This window comes from Cajanus cajan, chromosome 1 (genome assembly GCF_000230855.2).
Source record: "Cajanus cajan strain Asha chromosome 1, NIPB_CcT2T_4, whole genome shotgun sequence".
Classification (NCBI taxonomy): Eukaryota; Viridiplantae; Streptophyta; class Magnoliopsida; order Fabales; family Fabaceae; genus Cajanus; species Cajanus cajan.
The window spans coordinates 11,140,956-11,167,449 of NC_138517.1; the positions used below are offsets into that span (position 1 = coordinate 11,140,956).

At 32.2% G+C, this 26,494-nt stretch overlaps 2 protein-coding genes across 2 annotated transcripts; one reads left to right on the forward strand and one right to left on the reverse strand.

Moving 5' to 3' along the window:
* Window positions 1-4,056: 4,056 nt before the first annotated feature.
* On the forward strand, window positions 4,057-6,770 carry LOC109801484 (Galactose mutarotase-like superfamily protein). Its single transcript, XM_020362562.3, has 5 exons — window positions 4,057-4,302; window positions 4,406-4,455; window positions 4,943-5,069; window positions 5,799-5,903; window positions 5,999-6,770. Exons 1-5 carry the CDS (start codon window positions 4,188-4,190, stop codon window positions 6,619-6,621), a joined length of 1,020 nt encoding a protein of 339 aa, XP_020218151.1. The 5' UTR covers window positions 4,057-4,187; the 3' UTR covers window positions 6,622-6,770.
* A 3,463-nt stretch (window positions 6,771-10,233) lies between these two features.
* Window positions 10,234-15,441, reverse strand: LOC109799882 (Vacuolar protein sorting-associated protein 26). The gene is made up of 11 exons (XM_020360529.3): window positions 15,288-15,441; window positions 15,127-15,219; window positions 14,895-14,959; window positions 14,117-14,171; window positions 13,078-13,164; window positions 12,644-12,728; window positions 12,452-12,547; window positions 11,989-12,173; window positions 11,828-11,916; window positions 10,615-10,714; window positions 10,234-10,487 (listed from the first exon to the last, which is right to left on the reverse strand). The coding sequence occupies exons 1-11, from the start codon at window positions 15,336-15,338 to the stop codon at window positions 10,443-10,445; spliced, it is 951 nt and encodes a 316-aa protein (XP_020216118.1). The 5' UTR covers window positions 15,339-15,441; the 3' UTR covers window positions 10,234-10,442.
* Between the last annotated feature and the right edge of the window lie 11,053 nt (window positions 15,442-26,494).

The window sequence follows — 26,494 nt, forward strand, 5'->3', positions numbered from 1 at the left end:
TAAATAATAGGCATTTCACAGTTTGTAATTATATAAAATTTTAAAACAGAAATTAATTTTTTTCTCTCTATAATTTCACTTATTTTATCTTTTAATTTTTATAATTTAAACTAAATATTTTTAATTTTTATATTTATTTTTTAATTTTTATCATTTAAAATAAACAAAATATTTCTTTTATTTTTTTATTTATATTTGTTTTGTTTTGAAAGTCTAAACTATGCATGACATTCTAACCCGATCCCATGGATATCCGTCCGAACTCACCTCGATTTAAATAGGAAAAATTTATGTTGATTTGGTTCGAGTTCGTATTTTCCCCGATTGGTAAAATCGGGGATGAGGACGAGGATGAAGATGTTAATACCTGTCCCACCCCGTCCTGCTTAATAATATAATTAAAAAAAACTACCCTTATATATATAAAGAGAGAGAGAGAGGAGGGTCATAATAATACCAGTGTAACTTTTACTAAGTATTACACTGTTCAATAACTTTATATTAAATGTAAATTTTATAAATCCAACCGTTAGATTGGAAATTCATATCACTTTAAATGCTTATATCAAATTTTGTTAAAATTAAACAACAACTTGAAGGTATCAAAATGTGCATATTTTAATATATTTTGAAATGTATATATTACGTCAATTTTATTTTATAAGAATGAAGTATTAAATCATCTTGAATTAAGAAATATTAAGCTGGATAACTCATATATACATGTACAAATAAAAATGAAAATAACTAAGTTTCTGGTTATAAAATAAAACTCTATATATCTACAGTCATCCAAAAAATAATATTTCCTAGTGCCGGTCAAGCACATGCAAAATCGTTACCCAAAATGATAACTCTAACACGAGGATCAAAACTCTCCGTCTCGCAGCGGACACTTCAACTCCAAGCTAGCCCTGACCTGCTCCCATACCAAGTATGATCATCGCAGTTCCACCACATGGAAACAAAAGGGTAAGCTAGAGTTTAAAAATCAATCATACAAGTACAGACAATAGTCTATACCACACAATCATCCAACTATCAATCATGTTCATAGAGTCACACCATACTCTATCCAATACTACTCATGTATAACATACAATCCATTAATCATGAAGCTAAACACCACACACTTCATCATATTAACAATCATGTAATAAATGTATCTCATGACAGATATTAATGCATATCAATCATCATCACAAACGACCATACAGTTCAACATAAAAACTTAACAACTTAAACAACTTTAATACAACAACAACAATATACAACTTAATATTTAATGCGTCGTCACGCATGTACAACTAGGAGATCTCCAACAACTGAGGTTGAGAAGTCTAGGTGGCATAAACCCTACCGAATCCAGCGTTTGACCTATCTCAACCAGGTCAGGTATAGAACAGCGTTAGGAACTCCGAAGAGAACCAGGTATAGACAACAATAGTCGATTGCTCAGGTGTGCCACTTAGACTCGGAGGTCCAGTACTACTATCAGGATAGAAGGATTTGGGTATGAGCCTACCACGGCCTTGGCTAGCATCACCAATCCACATGTGGAGTTAGTCCACCCACTGTCCTCCAAGTACCACGCACCCTCCAGTACTTAGTCAAAGACTACATCTCTAACTAGATACCTTACTCAAATTGGTTATTCAACCATGACATGGATCGACTATTTTCATGTCGCCCACACAGTACTAAGGGATTCAACTTTAAAACAACTTTCAACTTATCACCTTAGTACTATGTATCTCAACATAGGACATATATCTTCACCATATGTCCCCAACTTTTCAACTTTACAACAATAGACACCATAACAACTTTACAACAATAAACATCTAGCTGCTTGTAATCGGTATAGCTCGACCTGGCCCCTATACCGTGGTCGCTTTGTACACGTGTGCCTCGACCTTGCCCACACACGGGATCAACTAAGTCCTAGAGGAGAACAACACAACATCCACTCCAAGGGACAACTTCCCAAGGAGGGTTTTTCAACAAATTGGGCTCTCAGAACACCACAACTATCTCGATCCACACAATGGGATTAGCAACTTCGAAAACATTTCCCCTAGTCCTAGTGATCAACAACTCATCATCACAGCTTAATCAGCTTAATAACTTAAACAACATACAATTTTTCAGCAATAGACATCTTAACAACTTTACAGCAATATGCATCTTAACAAAAATAGACAACTTACAACAATACAACAATAGACATTATATATCAGCTTGACAACTTCTTATTCAATCATACAACTATGTAACTTTTAATAATTTTAACATGCAAACAACTTAATTAAACAACTATAGTCATTACAATATCAACTTAATGCAACTTAACAACTTTATAAACAACTTCAGCAATATACAACATATTTAAAATTCATCTATCATGTCAACTTACACATAAACAACATAAATCAACTTAAGCACCCAACAACTCAACTATTTCAACAAAAGAACACCATGCATAAAGTTTCCCTAACTCTCCTGAAATTAAACAACCTACATTCTAGCTTCCCTCACCTGAAGATTGGCTCAGAATAGCCAATAACTGAGAAGAAGTAGAATTTCCTTCCGAAGCTCAACCTGGAACTTCAATCCTCCCAAAGCAAGCTTCCTAATCTGAATTTCAAGAAAAGACAGAAGACATTAGTGATCTAGAAGAGAAAAGGAATCATACAGAGAAATTTGGGAGAGAAAGGAGCTCACAGACCTAGAGTCATTCTCTCTAAAACTTCTCTCTAAAAATTTCTCTTTCTCCTCAACCACCAACCCCTATTTATAGAAGTTCCGGAGTGGCCAGAACGGCCTGTTCCGAATCCGGAACGGCCCATTCTGCACCCCCTCATCACGTACAAAAAATCACATGCAGAACGGCCCGTTCTAAAATCAGAACGGCCCGTTCTGGGACTCATCTAGAACAGTCTGTTCTCCATCCAGAACGGCCCGTACTCCCTCCAGAACGCTCCGTTTTGGATTTTGGAACAGTCCGTTCTCCCTCCAGAACGCCCCGTTTTTGGATTTTGGAACGGCCCGTTCTCCCTCCAGAACGGCTTGTTCTCAATTACGATTTATAAGTCAATTTAGTAGTTTGGAACGGCCCGTTCCAGTTTAGGAACGGCCCGTTCTAGGCTACTAAATCACCCATGTTAAGCTTTTGGGCCTTCTGAAATAACCTACTACGTTACAATCTAAGAGTAAAAAAAAATTCAATCTAACAGAATTTATAAAATTCACATTTAATATAAAATTATTGAACGGTGTAATATTTAGTAAAAATTACACTGGTGTTGTTATAACCTTCCTTATATATATATATATATATATATATATATATAAATTAAAATCAGAAACCTTTATATATAAAAATTTGTATTATCTTATTTTATTTTATTTTAATTTTTTTTTCATATTTATTAGAAACAAAAAAAAGAGCGAGTGCGAGACAGGAAAACCGGAACCCCATCGAAAATGCGGATGGGTACCTAGTTGCGATGCCTAGCCTAAATTGTATCAATATAAAATAGACAATGTTATAAAAAAAATTAACAATTGAGACTACAAGAGTTAAAAAATGATAAATATAAAAATTAAAAATATCTATCTTAAATAAACAAATTTAGAGAATTAAAAATACCTATTCTAAATTATAAACTGAAAAATAAAGTAAAAAAATGACTTAAAAAGTATTTTAAAATAAATCTATAATATTTATAATAATATATAAGATAATTTATCAATTTTTGTGTACACAAATTTTAAAATATTTTTATTTATTATTTATTATGATAACTACATAACCTTTTTAATAAATAACAATTTAATAATTTTATTTAATTAATTTAAATAAAAATTATTATTTTTTAAAAATAAACTACTACAACATAACCATTTTATAAATATCAAATCCCAAAACACTAAAAAGTAAATAAAGTCAGTAAATGCATTAATAGATTGAGAATCTGAGCCATTACATAAATTAAAATATACCACTATTATGATAACATATTTTGATACATTACTGCTCTCGAAACGTGGAGATCATATGATAACCTTCGTACATATGTTTCAAAGTGAGGATTGGACTGAGTGAGATTAAGATAGTGCCCATCACAATCATTCACAATATTATTATTTGATACACATTCACACATTCTCTCTCTTCAATTTCAATGGCGGATCAGAGCCCGAAACCAGAGACCTTCGAACTCAACAATGGCACTATCCAGGTCCTCCTCACCAATCTCGGATGCACCATCATCTCCTTATCCGTGCCAGGAAAAGATGGTTTTTTTATTTTATTTTATCTATTCCAATTTTTCCTTCTCATTTTCATTCATTGATGTTTGTTTTTCTGATGCATGACATGCTCTCTCTCTGTGTTTTCAAGGGGTGTTATCCGACGTCGTTCTTGGCCTCGACTCTGTTGAATCCTACCAGGTCCCATTTGATTAATTAGTTTTTTGTGGCTTGGATAGGCTTATTTGGTTGATGGGCATCATGTTTTCCTTTTCAAAATTCTACCTTTCAGGTTTAAACAATTAAATGATGGATTGAATGACCTCTAAGGAACAATGGAAGTGATACTTTGTGGAAAAAATGACCAATTTAGTTCATGAAAATGTGATTTGCTGTCACTTTAACCCCTAGAATTAACAAAATTCAACTGTGATATAGTTATCTTAGTCCAAAGTTGCATGCAATGTGTGATTTAAGTGATGATATTAACATATGTTTTAAGGACCAAAATTAGAGTAAGTGGTTTAGGGACTTGGATGAAACAAGTTGCGGTTTCAAGGATTTTTTATTTATAGAATTTCGTTAAATCTACCTTTCACATTAGCTTCCCTTGCTTCGTGTATCATGTGAATAATTTTCAGTTTTACTCTGATGGGTGATTTACTGAATTTACCTTGCTTGCAAGCAGAAAGGTCTTGCTCCTTATTTTGGCTGCATTGTGGGTCGGGTTGCGAACCGAATTAAGGATGGCAAGTTTACACTTGACGGGGTTCAGTACACTTTGCCTGTCAACAAACCCCCAAACAGTCTCCATGGTATCAATTCTATGTTTGTATAGTCTTCATTCGTGATGTCTTTTGTCCAGGATGTTGAAATTGCCAATTGTGGATTGTGTATATGATAATTATTTTTCCTTAGAAAAAGTTTTTGCCATCTGAAGTACTGCATTATGATTAAGGTCTGATTATAGAAGTTGATTATGAAAATATGAACTATTATTTCTAACATACCTATTCCATTCCATTGAAAATTGACTTTGAAAATAAAGGGAAAGGACACATAGATTTGTCATGGACATGGGCAATACAACATTGGGCCTGTTTGGATAAACCTCTTCATAAGAACTTCTAGGAGAAAAAGATAAGTAAAATCAAAATAAATTTCTCTCAAGTTAAAACTAGCTTATGCACAAGTTAAAAATAAAATTTTGAAGAAGCTAATATGAGAGAATCTTTACAAATTAGCTTATGTATAAGCTAATTATGGAGAAACTTATTTCATTTTTTCTTACTTTTGTTCTCTTTTAAAAGTGATTATGGAGAAGTTTATCCAAATAAATTCTTTATCTCCAAGTCTCAAGAATGAAGGACTATCTAACAATAGATGTTATTGTGTGCTCCTTCCACTAATACTATGATTCTGAAATGAAGTTTGAAATAACATTGTCTCAAGTGTTCTCTAAAGAAAGCAAATCACACTCTTACAATAATCTATGAATATTGTATGCTGTTTTCCTGATACTCTGTCCCCTCTCCAAATTTCAGGTGGAAATGTTGGATTTGATAAGAAGGTATGGGAGGTAGTTGAACATAAAAAAGGGGAAACCCCCTCAATCACTTTTAAGTATCACAGTCATGATGGAGAAGAAGGTAGTGTATTGTGTATATACTCCCTTTCTCCTCACTTTTAAGTATCATCATGTTCTTCTTTCCCTTGATTTGGTTTTTGTTTTCTGTTACATAAGGTTATCCTGGGGATATCACTGTTACCGCAACTTACACACTCACCTCAAGCACAACTCTGAGGCTTGACATGGAGGGAGTGCCAAAAGACAAGGCCACCATAATTAACTTAGCTCAGCATACCTACTGGAACTTAGCTGGCCACAACTCTGGGAACATACTTGACCATTCAATTCAGTTATGGGCTAATCATGTCACTCCCGTGGATGAGAACACCGTGCCAACAGGTGAAATCAAGCCGGTGAAGGGTACCCCTTTTGATTTTACATCTGAGAAGAGAATCGGCGACACCATAAACCAGGTCGGAATGGGATATGACCACAATTATGTGCTTGATTGTGGGGAAGAGAAGGCTGGTTTGAAACACGTGGCGAAAGTGAGGGATCCATCAAGTTCAAGGGTTCTAAACTTGTGGACAAGTGCGCCCGGTGTGCAATTTTACACTGCAAACTATGTTAATGGTGTTCATGGAAAAGGAGGTGCTGTATATGGAAAGCATGCTGGCTTGTGTTTGGAGACACAAGGTTTTCCTAATGCCATAAACCAGCCAAATTTTCCATCTGTGGCAGTTCGTCCTGGTCAGAAATATCAACATACCATGTTGTTTGAGTTTTCACTTGAGTGATGATGTTGTTGGAGTGGCATAGCAATGAGGTAGACATCTTGTTCTGCATATTATGATTCAGAACCTGAACTTTGGCTTCTCCTAAAATTATCACTTGTTTGCGGTTGAATAATTGCATGACAATTTCGTTGTCTCAAGTTTCAACACCACATTGCAAGCTGTGCTGTGCTGTTTTATCACTCTTGAATTTTGAAATTATATTGCAAAATGAATCCATCTTTCTAAGAATCAGTATCATCCATCATTTTAACTACATTAACTATAAGCCTTTTTTAAGTTAAGATTATTACTTCCACCGCAACCGCATTTGCTGATATGGATTTATCTTTATTAGGCTCCGTTTGGAAGAAAAAAAAAACTTATAAATAACTTATTTAAATTTATCTTATTACTACTAGTAGGGTCAAGGTACTAAAGAACCTTAATATTTTATTTAATAGAATTGTTTAAAAATTATTAATATTTTATAGATCAATTGATATTATATTTAATTTTTAAATTTAAAGATCTTGAATTCGAATTTTATATTTGTAAAAATGATTAATTTTTAATATTATTTAAAAATTTAAGAGTAAAATTATCTAAAATAATGTGTACACTATATCAAACAATCTCTTTTATAACATCTTTTATTATATGTTATAAATGTTATAAGTGTTTGGGAGAGCTTTTGAAAATATCTAGACCAATCCATAAGATGTTTTTAATTTATTTTCATAAGTTTTTCAAGATAACTTATAAGAATAAATCAAGTTTAAATATGTTTTTCGTCTGAATAAGTTTTAGATTTGGTGTGTCTATTTTTTTTTATAAATTTTTTTATTTCTATAAAATTTAAAACTATTACTTTTTAGTTTATGTTATTATATAATAATTTTTAACTACTTATTTATTAACAGGTTAATTGATCATCTTAAGTGTTATTTATAACTGTTAGTGAAATTATGTCAATGTATGACATTTCTAGAATTTTTTATAGTTCCTTAAAAAAATGATTTATTTACATAAAATTATTATTAGGGACCAAAAATAATATTTTATATTTTAGAGGAATGAAAATCAAAATAAAAATATTTTGCAGAGATCAAAATCAAAATTTACTATATTACAAGGTCTAAAAATATTTTACAAGGACTAAAATCAATGTTTTTGAATTTTAGAAGAATGAAAAATAAAGAATTTTTTTTATAAAGATCAAATTCAAAACTTGTGTATTTTATAGAAACTAAAAAAAATAAGTCATGTGAAACCTATGTAGTACGGATTCAAACACGATACAGAGACACGTACAGATATAGGAATATGGAAAAATCAAAAATTATAAGACATGTGGAAAAGATATATATATATATATATATATATATATATATATATATATATATAATATAAATAATATGACAAAAATATTATATATTATATATTAATATAACAATAATCTACTATGTCTAAAAAAATTTATTAAGAAACATACTATTCATAATTTTTTTTAAAAATCTTGAATCTACCCTTCATTGTTTTTATTTATATTAAAAAATTTCTTTTCTTTTATGTGAAAGTTAAGTAAGAAGAGATAAAAACAATTCTATTTATTATTTTTTTTTATCAAATTTTTTCTTTTTTCTTTTTTTTTTTTAAAAAAAACTCAAATCTTACCTTCTTTATTTCTATTTTTATCGAGATTTTTAAAAAAAAATTCAAAAATTTCCTTTTTTGTTTATTTTTTCATTGAGATTCTTTTTTTTTTTTTAAATCTCAAATCATTCCTTTTTTGTTTATATTTCTATTGAGATTTATTTTTTTTAAAAATCTCAAATCCACGTATCGAATAATACATTGAGATGGAGACATGTTCATTTGCAGGTGACAGGTGTCAATTGAGACACGTCAGTTTTGTTGGTGTCTGCGAGAGAGACATATTAAATTTGTAAGTATCTGTGATGGAGACATGTCCAGTTTGTGTGGATACGATCTGTCGAAGTGTTCGAAATGTGTACACATTATGTCTGCTCCTAAAGAGTGTCAGACTCGAGGACACGGCAATCTCATGCCGTATCTGTGCAACATAATGTGAAACTTACAAAAAGACCATCTTGTCAAGGCCAGATATAGTTTTTTTTTTCTCTTCTCTAAATTAAATGTTTCTTCTTCACCTAAATTAATATAAATATAAACTTCTACACAAAAAAATATAATAAATTAAATATTTGTATTTTATTCGTTACTAGTAATGTCTTTTTTTAATCTTTCTTTCAAAATTATTGTGTAGTGGTTGAGTTTTAAAAATGATTTACATTTTTATACTCATAGATTTATTTATAGTTTTATACATGTGAATGGTGAATATTTTAAACTTACATTATAATTTTAAGCTATATGTGATTTTAATTTTAACACCTTAATTTATATTTCAGTCATGCTTTGATTATTAAATATTTTAATTTTTAAAATTATTAATAGTTGCATGTTAAATTTTTATGTGTCTCAATTTTCTTTCAATTTGTGATACTTAAATTTTTATTTTTTAAAAAACTAAAAATTAGTAAAAGATGAAAACTAACTTTTATGTATAATATTTTTGTGGTATATATAATGTGATATATTAATTATTTGAATTATTAGAATCGGTATAGTGATATGAGATTGAACTAATATGTATATGATTTTAGAATTGAACCCTGTTGTCATTATTGTAATTTTACTAGATGAAAAAATATATTAATATATAATTAGTTTATATTTTTGATATTTTTTTATTATAAAATGAAAAAATATCTTATAAGTAGTTTTGACAATATATTCAAACACTTTAAAGTTATGAATAGTTATGTAACAATATATTCAAACAATGTCTTGTGTAAAAAAAATGCTTTTGTCTAAATGCGATTTTTTTTATTTTTAATTTTCAAAGTACTTATATATTCTTGTATAATAACATCCTATTTGATAAGATCTTTTCCAAGTGGGTCCTTAATAGAGTGCACCAAAATTTAAATAAAATTAAAATTAAGAAACAGTAATAGAAAAAAAATTAAATTAAAAATTAAACGTAAGAAAAGTTGCATGGCTAAGGATAAAATAACTCTTGAAAATACTTATTTAAGGACGAGAATTCAAATTTATAATCTAACATTGAATAATAGTTTATTTACATGATATACAATTCAAATTTATAATCTAACACTGATTATATTGTATTCTTCTTTACTTGTTTGATAATAATGACAATATTTTTCTTTCAAAATATATTTTTAAATTGGATCAAAATTAACACGGACAAGACACGAAAAACTTGGTAATATATGTTAAAGTTTTTCCACTTTGGCCCCTACCTCACTTGTTTTCTAGATCCACCCGTGATGGTTTTCAAAATACAAATTCTCATCAGAATCAATGGATTATGCAATGTTTGGTTTACCCTTTGGTCTCCTTCAACTTACGTTTGTCCAAGTAAACTCAGTTTGGTAATATTTTTTATAAAAAAATTATATTTGCACAGCTAAATTAGACTTGAAACCAAGTTTCATTTGAAAGCAATATCAAGGTTGCTTTTGCAAAATGAAATTCATTCAAATTAAGTTTAAAAACTTTTAATCCAAACATGCATTTAAAATGTTTATAAGAATGAATACTGCCGTAAATCATATTGAAATGTTGCAAGTGTAAACATTGAGTTACATTACATGAAACAAACTCAAAAGGCCAAATACCCAATTTACTCGAACCTATCTAAAATGTTGCATGAGTATAGCCACATTCCATTTCCATATTTATCACATATTCAGGTCAAGTCATGTTTTGAGAAACCATACAATCAAATCATCTTACTTTGTCCGAACCAACTCAAGCGGTAATGTTTCCATTGCCAACTGAAAGTTAACAAAAACAAAATTGCTAGTCAGAAACAAACATGTCTTTGCCAGCTTAAAATAAAAATGATACTTCAATGTGAAGATTAATAAATGATCACAAATTTAACAATGGAGCTGCACCTACCCAGAGTCTCGGTGTTTTGGGATCAGATTTTTTGTGCAATTTACTTAGCTCTGACTGAAAGCTTATGACAATAGCAACTTTGAACTCAATTGAGAAGGGACTGCACCAAAATAATAACATTAACATCAGACTTAGTCCTTATGGTTTCGGTTTGCCGTAACCATGAGTTTTTACAAGCACATAGTAATTCACTAGAAGATATTTGTGAAATGAAAAGTGCTAAACTCAAAATGTTACAAACACATTGAAGGAGAATTATAATGTACCATTACTTGTGTGTGTTTGTCTAAGGGTCACTTTAATTTGCTAAAAATCATAGTACTGGACAAAACAAATATAATTATTTAACAATTGATTTACAAAAAAATCATAGAACAGGAGAAAAAAGATAAAAAAGGACAGGACAAAAATCTTACTTTTTATTACTCAATAAACCATTCAATAACTTTCGGTCCCATGTAAATAAACACTCACTACCATCATTGATATTTTACCAACAACACCCTAACCATTACCACCGCTGCCACCACCCACTACCATCCTATTCCTATTATAGTTGTCATTACCATTGCCACCAGCCCACCACCACCACCACCACTATAGTCATTGTCATCATAATTGTCACTACTATCATTCTCATTAAGATAATATTAATTTATTATGATAATTAGTACTACTTTTGATCATAATTAAAAACAACAGATTAAATTTTTTCCAATCATAATTTAAGCATCAATCATTAGTTTAAAGTTATTAAGGAATAAATTTCTTTTATACACTTAATTTATTGATAACTCTATTTCTTATACATTCACTTATAAGTTTTAACTAACATTAAATATAACAACCACTTAAAGCAAAAGGTATATTTTGAATAAAATTCGAATTTATGATAAAATTAATAAAAAATAGCAAACTTAATTAATTTTGTTGACCTTGATAATTTGTCTTATAATGCATATAATTAGGACTGAATGTGGTATTAAAAATGATATTGTATAAATTTGACATTATTTTACTTATGTTATCTATTATTCATCAAATAATATATAGAACAAAAAGTTGTGTAGTTACTTAAACATTTGTCGTGTGCTATTCTCTTTGTTTTATAGCTTAATGTGTATTATGTATCAAACACACCTTATTTTTGGATGTACCATTACTCATGTGAAATACATTGGAGAAGGAATCATCATGAAAACAGGACACATACCCAGCTAAGGTTGTTGGACAGGTCAAAAGACGCGGTAGTATTACATAAATAGGCAATGTCAGATTCCGGCATACATCTCCATCTGCTATCTGCTAAATGAAAAAATAATTAACAGCCAGTTTTGAATAGACATGCTCTAATACAAATCCAGCATCACTTGCCTGTGTTGTTTGAACCAGAGAGGTTTCTGTCACAATTTTGTCCCCAAGAAGAATGGACTCGACTCTAAACAACTGAAGGTCAATTGTCTGAATTGGAACTGCAGATGCTTCAACAGTTAACTCGCCATTAATAGGACCAGACAAAGAACATTGAGTAGAGATTTTTCCGGTCACCCGAAATCCACCTATTCATGAATATCTTTGTTGGATGAGCCATATGATCTTTCCTCATTGATGTTTAGTGTTTACATAATACAATTCAACTTTTCAAGTGCACTACTGATGTATTTTTTCCATGTAGTCTTAACATGTAACACAAAGATTAATATATATAGCCACAGAAGATGAGAGTTACAACTTGTGATTGAGATATTAAGGCATGAAAAAATTGCACAATTTTTCTTTTCTTTTCATCTGTCTTTGCAAGCGAACATGTTTACTCATTGAAGGTAAATCAACATACCAGATTTTATTTCAGGGAGTAGAGGATGCCTTTGAGTGTCTTGGGTAATGTAAAAGATTACCATCTCTGGAGAAAGTGGTCTTTGTAGAAGATCAGCTAAATTTTCCACAAAAGAGAGACCAAGTAGTTTAATAATTTATTCATTCACAAATAAAAATGAAGAATAAAGATCCAGACCAAACACAATCATACCTTTATCACTTTCAACAATGAACTCCGTTGTTGCTGATAATGATTTATGCAAGTATCCACGAGATATATCTACAGTTGCCAAATACTATAGAGGCTATGAATCACCAATCTTCTAAATTATGTAAAAAATTTAAAAGAATAAAATGAAGAGAAATAGGCTTGCAAAATGATGTGATTCTGAAAATATGGCCTCAGCCTCACCAAACCTTGGTTACCAAAATGATGTGGCACTTTCATGCTCAGTGACAGTGCAAGTGTGCAACTAAAAGAAATAATTGGCCGTGGATCAATTTTAAATTCTTCAGTAAATATCAAGAAAAGAGATGAAAAACAATATTAGGACAGTAGAAAAATAATAATAATAATAAATTAATAATAGTAATTCCATCATAAAGATCAGTTGCCCAACAAAGCGCATTCTAAGAAAATTTTACCTGGATACTAATATCTGTACCATGGAAAGTCTCATAAAATCTTTCTAAATTTTCATCCCGCTGTCTAAGATTCAATGAGAATGGTATCTGCCATAGAGATTGCAACACTTACAATGAATATGAACACAAGAAAATAAGTCACATAAACCTAATATTTAACAGAGAAGTCCATCAATATAGTATCTAAGCCTTGCCCACATGAACAGTACATCAATCAAATATTTCAGAAAAATAATTACGGTTCAGAAAGTCCGAGTTAAAAGGAACTCAGATATAACTTACATAAACAAATATTGATATGCTATTTCAAACTGAGACAGAGATTCCAATTAGTTTTGTGGCATGGTATAATATTTTTAGCAAAACTACAAAATCGTACCCAGATATTCCAGAGTCTAGACCACTTCATAGCATATGCTCACAAATATAAATAAGAACAGACAACAGACAGAAAATATGAACGAGGAAGCAGCCATCGCTAAATAACAAATGATTCCAAAAGGTATCAAAACTGATATCATGCTTTCCGAGCTAGATTTCATACTAATAATACATTAAGTGCTAAAATCCTCTTCTTCAAATTCAAATTCCATTGGGTTTACCAAGATGGATTTAGACGAGAAAAGACATTTTAGATGCATAAAATCATACAATAGAAAAGGATACCTAATATAATGTATGAAACAACTATTAAATCATCAATTAAGAGCTTATGGCTTATTGTTGGATGCCTGTCCACAAATCAGATATTGAAGGGAATTTCACCATAATTAAGTGTGATCCTCTGTGAAAATCATATGACAGTTACGCCTATCTGTTTTGAAGCTTAATTTTCTTATTTATGCCACAATATATAAAACTCCCATTTGAGTGGCTCAATCTATTTTTCCTGTAGACTAAAGATAATAGAATATTTACAGGCATGCCACAAAATGATTCATCTCAAGAAATACCAGAAAATAACTCTACTCAAGTAAATACACAAAATAATACTGCTTTCAATTGACACTATTTCATTCATTCGCTATTGATACACTACCTCTGATGTACCCGAACCAATCTTTCCAGAAGGTTTAACCTCAATGGTCCTATTCCTGTAACAAGCCAAATCACACAAATCATGTACACTTGTCCTAATGTGAGCCAAAGAATTTACAAAAGTCATGACGGAACAATTTCAGATTTTTTCACTAACACCAGTAATCTCCTTACAAGTTAGAGTTAGCTATAGAGCATCCTGAATGAAAGTGAAGGGTCAAAGGTAAATTTACCACTTTCACCATGAAAAAAGTTTAAATGATCATACAGTTACATTCATAAAGATTTATCCACTGCAGATCATAAAATGACATGTACTATTAGTGGATTATAGGCACGATAGGGAGAACAATTTAAATCCCATTACAAATTCAGATTGATCTGACAAAATACAGGGTTTCCACAAAACATATAGTATGTAAGGATGACTACCATGGTTTACTAATTCAAAGAGATCATATGTTTGGCCAATTTAATATGGTAGAAACCATTGTCAATTATACTTTAGCCAAGATTTGAAATAAAAGAAAAACAGTGACAACAATGAACAGTGTAATACTAAATAGGATCTCCAACATCAGAATACTGAATTAATTTGGTCTTTTTGAGGCAACACTGCATTATCCATTGTTGAATAACTAAAAATCTAAGATATTCTACTATGCTCATCACTTACACACAAAATTTTACGAATAAAAAAAATGCAGAATTAGTAATTTCCCCAGAATACACAAATTATTTTGAAAAGTCATTTGTTAAACAATTCAAAGTAAACTTACACAATTGGGATCGGCTTAATAGCGCCATAGAATGATTCAACAACCCCAGCTGATCCTCCACGAACCTTCAATAAGGCATCAAAACAAGTTTCAAAATCGAAACTCAAAACAACAGACATGATTGAAACTAAAACCCAATAAGAGTCCACCTTTGGCTCTGAACAAAGGAGAGATTTTGATCATAAAGTTTACACCTTTTGATCGTTTAGCGAACAATGAAACAAGAGGGTACCTGTAAGTTGACGGATCCTTTGACAGTAAGGCGAATTCCATAGTGGGAAATTGAAGAGTGAGTTTTGACAACGATTTTGCCTTCCAGAGCTTCCTGAAAATTCAAATCAGCAACAATGTTTTGAGAGACAGAGAGAGAGGGAGAGAGAGGTGTGGTTTTACCGAAGGGCGATAGATACGATTGGAACGAGAGAACTTGAGTTCAACAGACATGGCTGGCAACTCCCTACTCAGTTTAACCGTTTTTGTCAGGAGAACCTACCATTATCATTTCACTCTATTAACACATTTTACTTTCTTCTCTCATTTTTCTTTTTCTTTTTTCAAAATATTTCTTATTAATTTGATTTTTTATTATTGTACAAAGTTACACAAAAAGAAAAAGAAATATGTGAAAATTTAATAAATAAATAGACTAATTAAAAATATGTGAGAAATAAAATAAAAAAATGTTTAATTGTATTATCGTAATTTTATTATTAATATAAAATATTTCGTCTTTATAGATGATTAATTTTTATTGAAAAAACTTAATTTGTCATTTTTAATAGAATTTCTCCACTCAATCATATTAAAGATAATATTTTTAAAAAAATAAGTGTTAAAAAAATAGGATTGAAAAAATAAAAAAAATATTTTAAAATCAAAATTTAATAAAATAATCAGTTAATAATTTTAATTTAATCAATTAAAAAACTAGGTTCAACGTATAAAAAATGGTTTAATCGATTATTAGTATATTTCAATTGTAAATCTATGTTTTTTGATTTATATAATTAATTATATGACTTATATAATTAATTGTTATTTTATTGTTGTTGTTGTTGTTATTTTAGAGCTTTGGGGATAAATGGTCGATAAGAGTTAAATTGTCTCTAAAATAGTCTCAAGACTGAGTTAAGTTGATTCGACTTAAAGAAGGGTATATAAGATTTTTATAAGACATGAATCTCATAATTTTATGTTTTAAGAAAATCTAGAGAGAAGTTAGAAAGAAGTTCTATATGGAACTTGAATCCTTCTTCTTCCTCTTTTCTAATTCAAAATCCTTTAATCCTTCCCTACGGTTGAATGTTCAAAGCTTGTGAAGCTGAGAATCTAAGTTTGATATAAGTTGTACGACAACCTTGGAGACTTTGAGTTTCTTCCTCTCCCATTGATTTATGAACTTCTTGAGGTATAGGAAACTTTGTGTTTGATCATTATTGGAATGTGATGATTTTTTGTTGTTGATACTCATCAAATGTTGGCTGTTTTGAATAGAATTCCATGAAAGTGTGGTTTGCTTGAGTTTTGGTTATAAGAGGTGGTTGTAAATGAATTGATTCTTGTAAATCTTGGTTGCATGTTGCTTTTGGAGTTGTTTTTGAGTTCTATATGTTGCATACAAGTTGAGTTACCTATTGCATGTTGGTATTTGCTAAACTTCAAGTGAAATGAGGCAAAACGAGTTTCTACCAATTGCTAAACTTGTCATCACACATGGCATGGCTTAATTAAAGGGTTCTAAACTCTAATGACATCGAATGTAGAATTGGTAACGTTGGACGTGATGAGAGATAATTGTCTTTGTTTGAGTTGACATCAAGCATCAATGAAGTGAAGTGGGGCATAAGTCAAGCAGAGACCCTCTACCTGATTGAGGTCAGGTGTGGAGTTTTATCACACAAATCGCGAGAAACTCAAAGGCTCTCTACCTCATTCATGTCAAACGTGGGTGTATTGGAGTTGGACATAGGCAAGATAGAAGGCCCTTGTCTTAATAGTGTTGGGGGCATTAAAAATGGTGTCGAGTGTGAGTTGTATGATAAAACATGATATTTTAAGTTGATTAATAGATGAAGAGTTATGATTAAATTATGTGGTGAACGTTGTATGATTATAACTCATTATGCATTCGGTTAATATAATGTATTGTGATGTTTATGTTGTCAAGATGTAACCTGAAAGATGATTAAGTTGCAAAATTGTACGATACTATAGTTAAATAAGTTGTCAGATATGTAGTGAAGAAACATTTCTTAATTGAGATACATAAAAACTAGAGGAAATTTATGTTGTTTAAGTTGTTCCCTCTAGAATTTATGTGAAACAATATGGAGGTGTGGTCGATCCATATTGTAATCAAAGTGACCAATCGAATAAGGTACAAGGTTGAAGCTTAATCCCTAACTTAGTACTAGAAGGGTGTAGTATTTGGAGAATATTTGGTGGGTCAATTCCATAAGAGGCTTAATGTTGCAAGCTAATGTCGTGGTGAGCTCATACTCAAGTTGTTCTATCCTGACAGGAATACTAAACTTCTCAATTTAAGTGATGAAACTTGAGAAATTAATTTAAGTTGTATACTTGACACTTTGAGAGACCTAACTCTGTCTATACAGAACCTGATTGCAATAAGTCAAGCATTATGGTTCGATAGATTCTAACCATTTAGATTATTCATTTTGTTATAGGAGATCTCCTTAGTTGATACGTGTGATGTATTAGTTGCTTATTATTGATTGTATTGAGAATATATAGGTGTAATTATATGATGAAGTTATTAAGTCGTTTGTGTTGTAAGTTGTCGAGTTGTTTATGTGATAATGTTGTTAACAAGCTAAAAGTTGTGAAGTTTTGAGTGACATTGAATGTTGATTTAGTTGTTTATGTTATATTGTTGCAAGCTGTTGTTGTGAATGTTTTGATGATTTTTCAATAAGTTTACCCTTTTTCCTTGTGGTTGAAACTGCAATGATCATATTTTGTATGGAAGTAAGACAGGATGGCTTGGATGGTGGTGGATGGTCACATCAATAATGACCCCCATTTTGTTATGGCAAAATATTGTATATGCATTTGATTGACAGATAAGGTTATTTTGTATACAGTTGTGTAATTTATGTGGATAATATATGTGTACAAGGGGTGTATGTAACCCCATAATGGAATTTATGATATATTTTAGTTGATTTTGTTTCATGTCCTATGCATGTATATATTATATGAATGATCAAATAACTATTGCATGAAAACCCTTGTTCCTCAGGTAATTGTGTAATATTCTAAAACTTTTGATACAATATTATAAATTTCCTTATTATTATCTTTTTTTAAAATAATATTTTTAAAATTTTAATTATTATATTTAAAATAAAATAAATAAATGCAGATGTTTTATTTTTGATATCTTATATTTTTATTTATTTCCAGTAGGTTAAAATAGAAATATTTACTATTTAATTTTATTTTCAGAATAATATTTTAATTATTATGATATATATATATATATATATATATATATGCATATTTAAAATTGTTAAAATTTCAAATGCTTAATATAAGTAATTATACTAAATTTTTATATATAAATATATTATGAATAGGTAAAAAAAAATAATTACAGCAAATAAAAATTTGCTGCACGGATCTTATCTGTTAAGATAAGACTTATCTCCTAGTAACTAAAGAAATTAATGCATAGTTATATTTTAACTAAGTTTAAAATAAATAAATAAATAAAAATAAAAAGGTAACCATTACAAATTTTGCTATAAATAGGTCATGGGATGAGGGAACATTGAACTAAAAAAATTTGAGAAGAGAAAAAGAGAGAGTTTACGCCGAGAAAGAATATTGAGAAGGAAGAGAAGAAAAAAAAAAGAGAGAGAGAAAGGAAAAAAGAAATATACAATTTTAGAGTACTTCCAAGTCATATCATTTTTCTACTAAGGTAAAGGAGATGAGACTTTTATCCCTTTTAAATTTTATATACTATTATGTTTATTTATTTTATGTGTATTTACTTAGTGAGGTATCTCTAACCTCATTTACTTGTTTTATCTAAGATACTTTTTACTCGTAATAATTAATGAGATATTCTTAGTTTATATTATTTAATTATTTTACTGTCATTCACTAAATTAATATTTTATAATACATTTCATTTTTGTAAACTATATTATATTAAATTTTAAATAATTAAAAATACTCAAACTTATTTAGTTTAATTATTTTTATATTAATATTAACTATAATATAGTTTTGTTAAAATATCCTAAGCTTATCTTGTTGTTATTTCTTCATGCATTATAAAGATAAATATTATTCTATGGCCATAAGGAATAAAGTTTGAATTAATTTATAGTTAGAAGTTTGACTTTGGGAATTTAAATGAGTAAGGACTTAAGATGAAATATCTTTTTGTTGGTTGATATTATGATAATACTCATTTATCCTGACCAGTCACTATTAAAATAATTCAAATTTTATCATAACATGAAAATTAAAATATATATATATATATATATATATATATTATATATTTAATGCTGTTTATAAATAATTCTATACATTGAACTATTTGTATTTATTGGATATTTGTTCTCACTCCTTATTTTTTTTTTGTTAAAAAATGAATTAATTATTATACAAAATAGATGGATTTACCTACGATTCTAGGCCTTTTTTAATTTCCTTTAGTAATATCAGGAGTATTTTCTGGAACAAGTTGGAGTGTGGATGCAGTTGCTAACTCGGTTACTTTCCACGGTATGGCATTGCCAACTTTTACATTTTCTTTGACCCAATAAATTCCTACGATTATTGATGGTCCTATAGTAGTTACCTTCTACCTACCTCCAACCAACCATGTTAACCTTATAGTAAACTTATATCAACTTAATATGTAATTTTTTTTTTGGTGAATAAAGGGTCCAAAGGCCCAAAAATAAATCAACAAGCGTCCGCCATATCAGCGGTTAATAAAGGAAGAATGAAACTAGGAGGTGAATCATATACAACAAGATTCTCCTCTAATAAAGGGTGGTGTTTGGCTAATAAATCTGCCACTAGATTGGCCTCTCTACCAATATGCATGTATGAAACTGTCTCACAAGAAGCTGCTAACTCAGATATTTGTTGCACCAAGTAAGAACAATCCCTTTGACGGGGACATCCATTCTTTAACAGTGTGATTGCTTCCAGTGAATCAGACTCTATTAAAATGTGTGAACCCAAACTTCTAAGATGGATTAATCTAAGTCCTTGTAAGATAGCCCACAACTCAGCTTTTAAGACAGAGCAGTGGTCTAGTTTCCTTGAATATGCTAGAATGCACCTACCATTTGAATCCCGGACTAAACCGCCACAAGAACTTGTTCCCGCGTTTGACACAGCACCATCACCATTTAGCTTGATATACCCTGAGGGAGGACCATTCGAGTTCCTTAGTTTGTTTGTGACCCCTGTCTGGTCCCCTGCATCAAAAGGAGAGTTACTGTTGACTATAGAGTTTGCACGATTCATGACAATAGATATTAATTGATTTGTCGATGAGAAAGAATGTTGAAACACGGCTTTATTTCTTCTCTGCCATAATGCGTCAATTGTGATTGCAAAGGTAAGGGGCCAGTTCATCCCTCCTCCTAAACTTCTTCTTGTCAGGTGGAACAACAACCACTCCTGAATATTAATGTCTAAGGGATGATAGATGTATATTCTGCCAGGCATTGTGGTCCATACTTGTTTGGCCGAGATGGAATCTCGTAGGGCATGCATGGTGTCCTCCGAGTCCAGCATGCAGATGGGGCACGACAGATTAGTCACTAAGCCTCTTTCGTAACATGTATCATTAGTCATGAGGCTCTCGTGAGCCACATGCCAGAGGAAGAGTCTAATTCTTTCTGGGCCGTCATTTCCACAAGGCTTTGAAGATAGAGGCACAAGGATTTGAATCCGGTGGTAACAAGCTTGTGTATGCAAATCTAATGGTGAACAGACCATCAGTGTTAAGGCCCCAATGAATTTCATCAGGCCTAGCGTTGATTACACTAGTGGAAAAAGGGGCTATTACGTCACCTAATTTACGTCAGAAAACACTAAATACAACATTAAAAAAATGCGGTGGCAGTTTCGTAAATAAAGGGTGAATAATTTACGTCGGACATGGGGGGTCCGACGTAAATTATGCAATCTACGTCGGACAGTGTGTGTAGCCAACGTAGATTGTATAATTTACGTTGGACCACCCCTGTCCGACGTAAATTAGTGATTATATGCCAACGTTTCAGTCTCTTCCCGCGCGCTTCTTGTTTGCAAAAACTTTCTAACTTCTCTGTTCTCTCATTCTCTCGTTCTCTCGTTCTCTCGTTCGTTTTACTTGCACATTGGATGTTTCTTTGAGTCTCTAAGAGCTGCACATTCAACCTTTGAGGTAAGTTTGTTGTACGCAATTATTTTTTAAATTTTCTGTTAGATGTTCATCTGGAACGGCCCGTTCTGCAACCAGAACGGGCCATTCTTGTTAAATGTTTTATTTGTTAATTGTTGATCTGGAACGGGCCGTTCCGAAACCAGAACGGGCCGTTCCAGATAAAGAATTAACACAAAATTATTGGAACTAGAACGGGTCGTTCTCAATAATTTTGTTTTTTTATTACTTGTTTTGCTATATTGTTATTAGCTTTTTTTACTTTATTTGTCTATTCAGTTAATTCGTTGTTTTAATAATGAGAGTTTAATTTTTTCAGGATTATGGAGGATTCGGGGTCTGGCAGTGGAAGGAGGGAAGGTAGATCTATCACCCGATTGTCTGGGTTGACAGCTGGACGCATTGCCAAGGAGAGGATACCGGTTGAGGTGGATCCTCGTTCTGGCAAGGCGTCAGGCCCAAATGCTGCCAAGTTTAAGAGCTAATTAGGAGTCCTAGCTCGACGACATGTTTCTATTATCATTCCATCATGGGATGACGTTCAGGAGACTGATAAGAACCTCATGTGGCAGGATGTTCAGGTATATACTTTCACATCCCTTCAATATTATATAACTTAAATACATTATTTATTATTTGTTGTTATTTTCATAGCAAAATTTTGACATTCCCAACACTGAGGTCATGAGGAGGAAAATGTTATCTGCACTTGCTACCAGGTGGAGAGACTTCAAGACTTTTATTGACACTGGACTATGTATTTGGAGAGCAACAAAATGAGACTCACTGTCTAAAGTACCAGATCACTGATGAGGAGTGGATGCAATTTCGTACCACTCGATTGGACCCTTCTTGGTAGGTTAGTTATTGATAACTCTTACATTGACACAAATACTTAAGGTATATTTTAATTAATTTCATTTTCTTTTTTGTATTATTGCAGGCCAAATTAAAGAATAGTTGCACAAGAACGATAGAGCAAGAATGATGCACCCCATCTATTGTCAAGAGGGGGATATGAATTAAAAAAAAGAAAATGATGAAGGCTAGGGTAGAGGCAGCAGGGGTTGAGTCTGTTGACCGTGTGGAGTCACCTCCCCGCCATGAGATGTGGATAGCAGCCCGAACAAAATCAGATGGGCAAATGACTTCTGAGTCTGCAAGGGTCGTTGCTGATAAAATAGTAAGTAAAAATATATAAATTAAGACTCTTCATTTCAAATCATTTAATTCATAAGTGTAGTTTAAGGTATACTTATTGTTAATATATTGCAGGAGGGTTTAGTTGAGAAAACCACCCAAGGCTCATTTGTTTCCCATGGTCGAGATGATATCCTCACAACGGCCATAGGAAGGCTAGAGCACGCAGGCCATGTGCGTGGTGTTGGTGGTTCTTGGAGCCACCGAGATTTCTTTGGTGCACGATCATCGAGGAGAAGTACTGTTGACTCTTGTAGTCAAGAGGCTATGCAGTTTGAAGAAAAATTGAAGAACATTCGAGAAGAGTTTGAACATAAGTTTGAACTTTTGGCTCGTTCTCAGCAATAGACTGCAGTTGCTCATGATGGTGTTCGAGTCAACACTAAAGGGAGTTGTGCTGCTCCAGATCCCTCAGGGGAACAGACTCACACTGATGTACCAAACCAATGTGAGTTATATGTTGAGGATGACCCCCCACGCTTAGTGGCTATTGGCCGAGTATTTGAGGGTGACTCAACCATCCATGGTGTCCCTCTACAGCCAGACTGGACACGGGTTGTGGTTGACCAAGTTCAAGATGTTACTGCTCTAGTGCCTTTGCCCAATACAGAGGTTCAACTAGTGGGGCAGGCAACCGACACACTCTTAGCTTGGCCAAAACGTTTGGTGATGCCGCTTTCAGCACGGGCAAAGGTAATTCTATTATTGCTCTTTTATATTCTTATAATTCTATTATTGTTTTAACTAATTTTGATTATTTCTTTAGGATTTTATCAATCGTGGTAAGGAGGTCATGAGAGAACCTCATGTTCATCATGCTAATATCGCAGAAGCTGAGGATGATCCCATATCTAGGCTTCTAACCATATTACCACGATTAAAGAAGAATCCAATTCAATTACAGTGGGACATTAGAGTTTTTGGAGTTGATAGCTCTGATGTTCCACTATACATATCTTTGCCTGATGCATTAAAGATTGTTAGGGAAAAATTCATGTTAAATATATCTATCATACAGTTGTGGGCCATGTAAGTCATATTTTCTTTTATGAGTCTAAATTTACAATAATTACATTTAACTTTTAATAATTATTTGTGTTAGGTACATGGACAAATTGAGTGTGGAGCAAGCACAAGCAGAAATATATGGATTTATTGAGCTTCAACCCATCCAAAAATTAGGAAACACTCAGGTCCACATCCAACAATATATGCAAACATGGATGAGTGAATCAGGAAGAGATATATACATGGCTCCATACATTGATGGGTTAGTTTTTTAATTGGTTTTTTAATCATGGTAATTTTATAACTAATTTGTTTGTCATACAATGTAGGTCCCATTGGCAGTTAATGGTAATCATTCCTAAGGAATACACCGTGGTGTGGTTTTGTTCACTACATCGAAAACCAAGCCACGAAATTAAATGTCAATTACAAGGGTAACTAAAATTTTTCATTATGTTTTAAAATTGTAGTTATATATATTCGCTAACATCTGTTTTTATTTCAATTAATTAGAATCGTGTCTGGAGCTAATATTTTAAGTGGAAGAAGCAGATCATCAAAGACATTGCACTTCATATACCCTAAGGTTAGCAAATTAATTAATACAGGCAATAATATTTAAATTTATTGACTTTGGAAATAATAATTATTTGTTTCTCATTTTAGTGTAATAAGCAACAAGACTCGTTTGAATGTGGCTATTACATCATGTATTGGATGAGAGCCATAGTTTCTACGGGTATTACTGATTCTTGGGTGCAGGTAATTCATATCAAAATTTATTTAAGTATATTTACCTTTACGATAATTAACATTGCATATTAATGACACTTAAATTAATGTTTCAGGTCTTTCAAGATCCATCTCCATTGCCCGAAGATGAGATCATCAAGATAAGAGAACAATAGGCAACTTTTTTTCTTCAAAGTATACAATAGTTAGATTTCTAAGTTTAGTTAGTTAGATATTATGTTTCTAGTTTGATAGGATTGACAAACATATGTTTTATAGCTTTTTTAGGATAATAGGATTTACATTGTCATAATTTATGTTTTTTAAGATTTATATATTATTTTCTTTTTGTCATTCAATTTTGAAATATTTTGAAATATAATTTGAATTTGTATTTTGGACTGCCTGGTTTATATATGCAGGTTTGGGTATATCAAAAATTAAAAAAAATTTTAAAAATGCCAGATTTTACGTCGGACAAGGGCTGGTCCGACGTAAAATCTCAGGCCCTTTTTACGTCGGGCATAGGCATATCCGACGTAAATTTACGTCGTCTCTCAGAGGTGACGTAAATTTACGTCTCCCGTATTAACGTCGGAGCTTTTTCTGACGTAAAAGCCTTAAAATAGCCGATGTAAAAGACCCCTTTTGTACTAGTGTTATGGGAGGAGAGTGAGTTGTAATGCTGTTCAAAACCTCCCGAGGTAACCATGGGTGGAGAAACTCAAGCATCCACCAACCCTGTTCAGTCATGTATTCTCGGACCTTCCTAAAAAGTTCAACAGGTGGAATATAAGTGGTTGCATGTTGAATGAGAAGTTCGTATTGAGGCAACTAGGAGTCAAACCAGAAGCGAACAGAACAACCATCCTTTACTCGCCACTTAACATGCATCATGACGTGCTTCCAATTCAAGCAGATACCTTGCCACAGATTTGACATTTTCGCCTTCTTCTCAACTCGGGGAATTACTCCATCCTGGCACTTATATTTCGAACGAATCACTTTCACCCAAAGCTTATTGGGTTCAGTAATTAAACTCCAACAATTCTTCATCATAAAGGAGTTATTGACTTCTCTTAGTGACCGTAGCCCAAGTCCGTCGCGCTCTTTGGGCCTGCAAATTTTATCCCAACTAATGGTGTGAATCTTCCTATGAGTGGGCCTATCACCCCAAAGGAAGTTTCTGCTTAATTTGTCCACATCATCGCAGATGCTCCGAGGCATATGGACTGTTTGCATTGTGTAGGATGGAATGGCCTCGATGACTGATTTGCATAAGGTGAGTCACCCTGCAAAAGAGAGGGTAGATGCTTTCCAACCACTTAACCTCTTTGTTACGCTGTTGATCACACTTTGATAGTCATTCCGTCGAGTACGGGAGTGGTGAGCAGGAATTCCCAAGTATTTCCCCAGGTTTTCAGTGCGTTGGAAACTTAAGGCAGAGCTGATGTCATTTCTCACAGTGTGGGGTACGTTCTTAGAGAAGAAAATCTTGGTCTTCTCCAAGCTGACTTTTTGACCAGAGCTAGCACAAAAGTTATCAAGACAAGCTTGAATTACCCCTACTTGATCCATAGAAGCCTCGACAAATAAGATGAGATCGTCGGCAAAAGCAAGATGAGAAAGAGGAGGGCCGTCTTTCGCCAGTCTAATAGGTTTCAATCTCCTCATTTCAACCTCTTTCGAAATAAGTTGTAGGAGTCTCTCTATACACAAGACAAACAGGTACGGAGAGATCGGGTCCCCCTGACGAACGCCACGAGAGGGTAGGAATTCATCAAGGGCTTCCCCGTTCCATAGCATGTGCATTCTTGGGGATGAGATGCACGCCCATATAATGTTTACAAACTGTTGGGGTAGGCCAATATCTAGGAGGGTATCTTTCATAAAGTCCCACTTCAACCTATCGTAGGCTTTCTCCAGGTCAATTTTGATTGCCATCCATCATTTAGCTCCTGATTTATATCTCATAGAATGAATCACTTCCTGAAAGATGATAATATTTTCTTTTCTTTGTCTGTGCGGGATAAAGTTGCACTGGTTAGGATGGACTAGTTTCTCCATCACCTGATTGAGTCTATGAGCTAAGACTTTAGTTAGAATTTTGTATGATACGTTACACAACCCGATAGGCCGCATCTGCTTTAAGAAGGAAACATTTTCCACTTTCGGGATCAGCACTATTAATGTCTCATTGATATCTGCAACTTTACATGGTTCAACTTCAATATCG

What these genes read in the sequence shown, in the direction of transcription:
- LOC109801484 (XM_020362562.3), top strand. Translation starts at nt 4,188, where the DNA reads ATGGCGGATCAGAGCCCGAAACCAGAGACCTTCGAACTCAACAATGGC. An exon ending in ATCCGTGCCAGGAAAAGATG is followed by an intron (nt 4,303 to 4,405) that starts GTTTTTTTATTT and finishes TGTGTTTTCAAG; the next exon opens with GGGTGTTATCCGACGTCGTT. An exon ending in CAGTCATGATGGAGAAGAAG is followed by an intron (nt 5,904 to 5,998) that starts GTAGTGTATTGT and finishes CTGTTACATAAG; the next exon opens with GTTATCCTGGGGATATCACT.
- LOC109799882 (XM_020360529.3), bottom strand. Translation starts at nt 15,338, where the DNA reads ATGTCTGTTGAACTCAAGTTCTCTCGTTCCAATCGTATCTATCGCCCT. An exon ending in ATCGTATCTATCGCCCTTCG is followed by an intron (nt 15,220 to 15,287) that starts GTAAAACCACAC and finishes TTGAATTTTCAG; the next exon opens with GAAGCTCTGGAAGGCAAAAT. An exon ending in CTCTGGTTCAAACAACACAG is followed by an intron (nt 11,917 to 11,988) that starts GCAAGTGATGCT and finishes TTCATTTAGCAG; the next exon opens with ATAGCAGATGGAGATGTATG.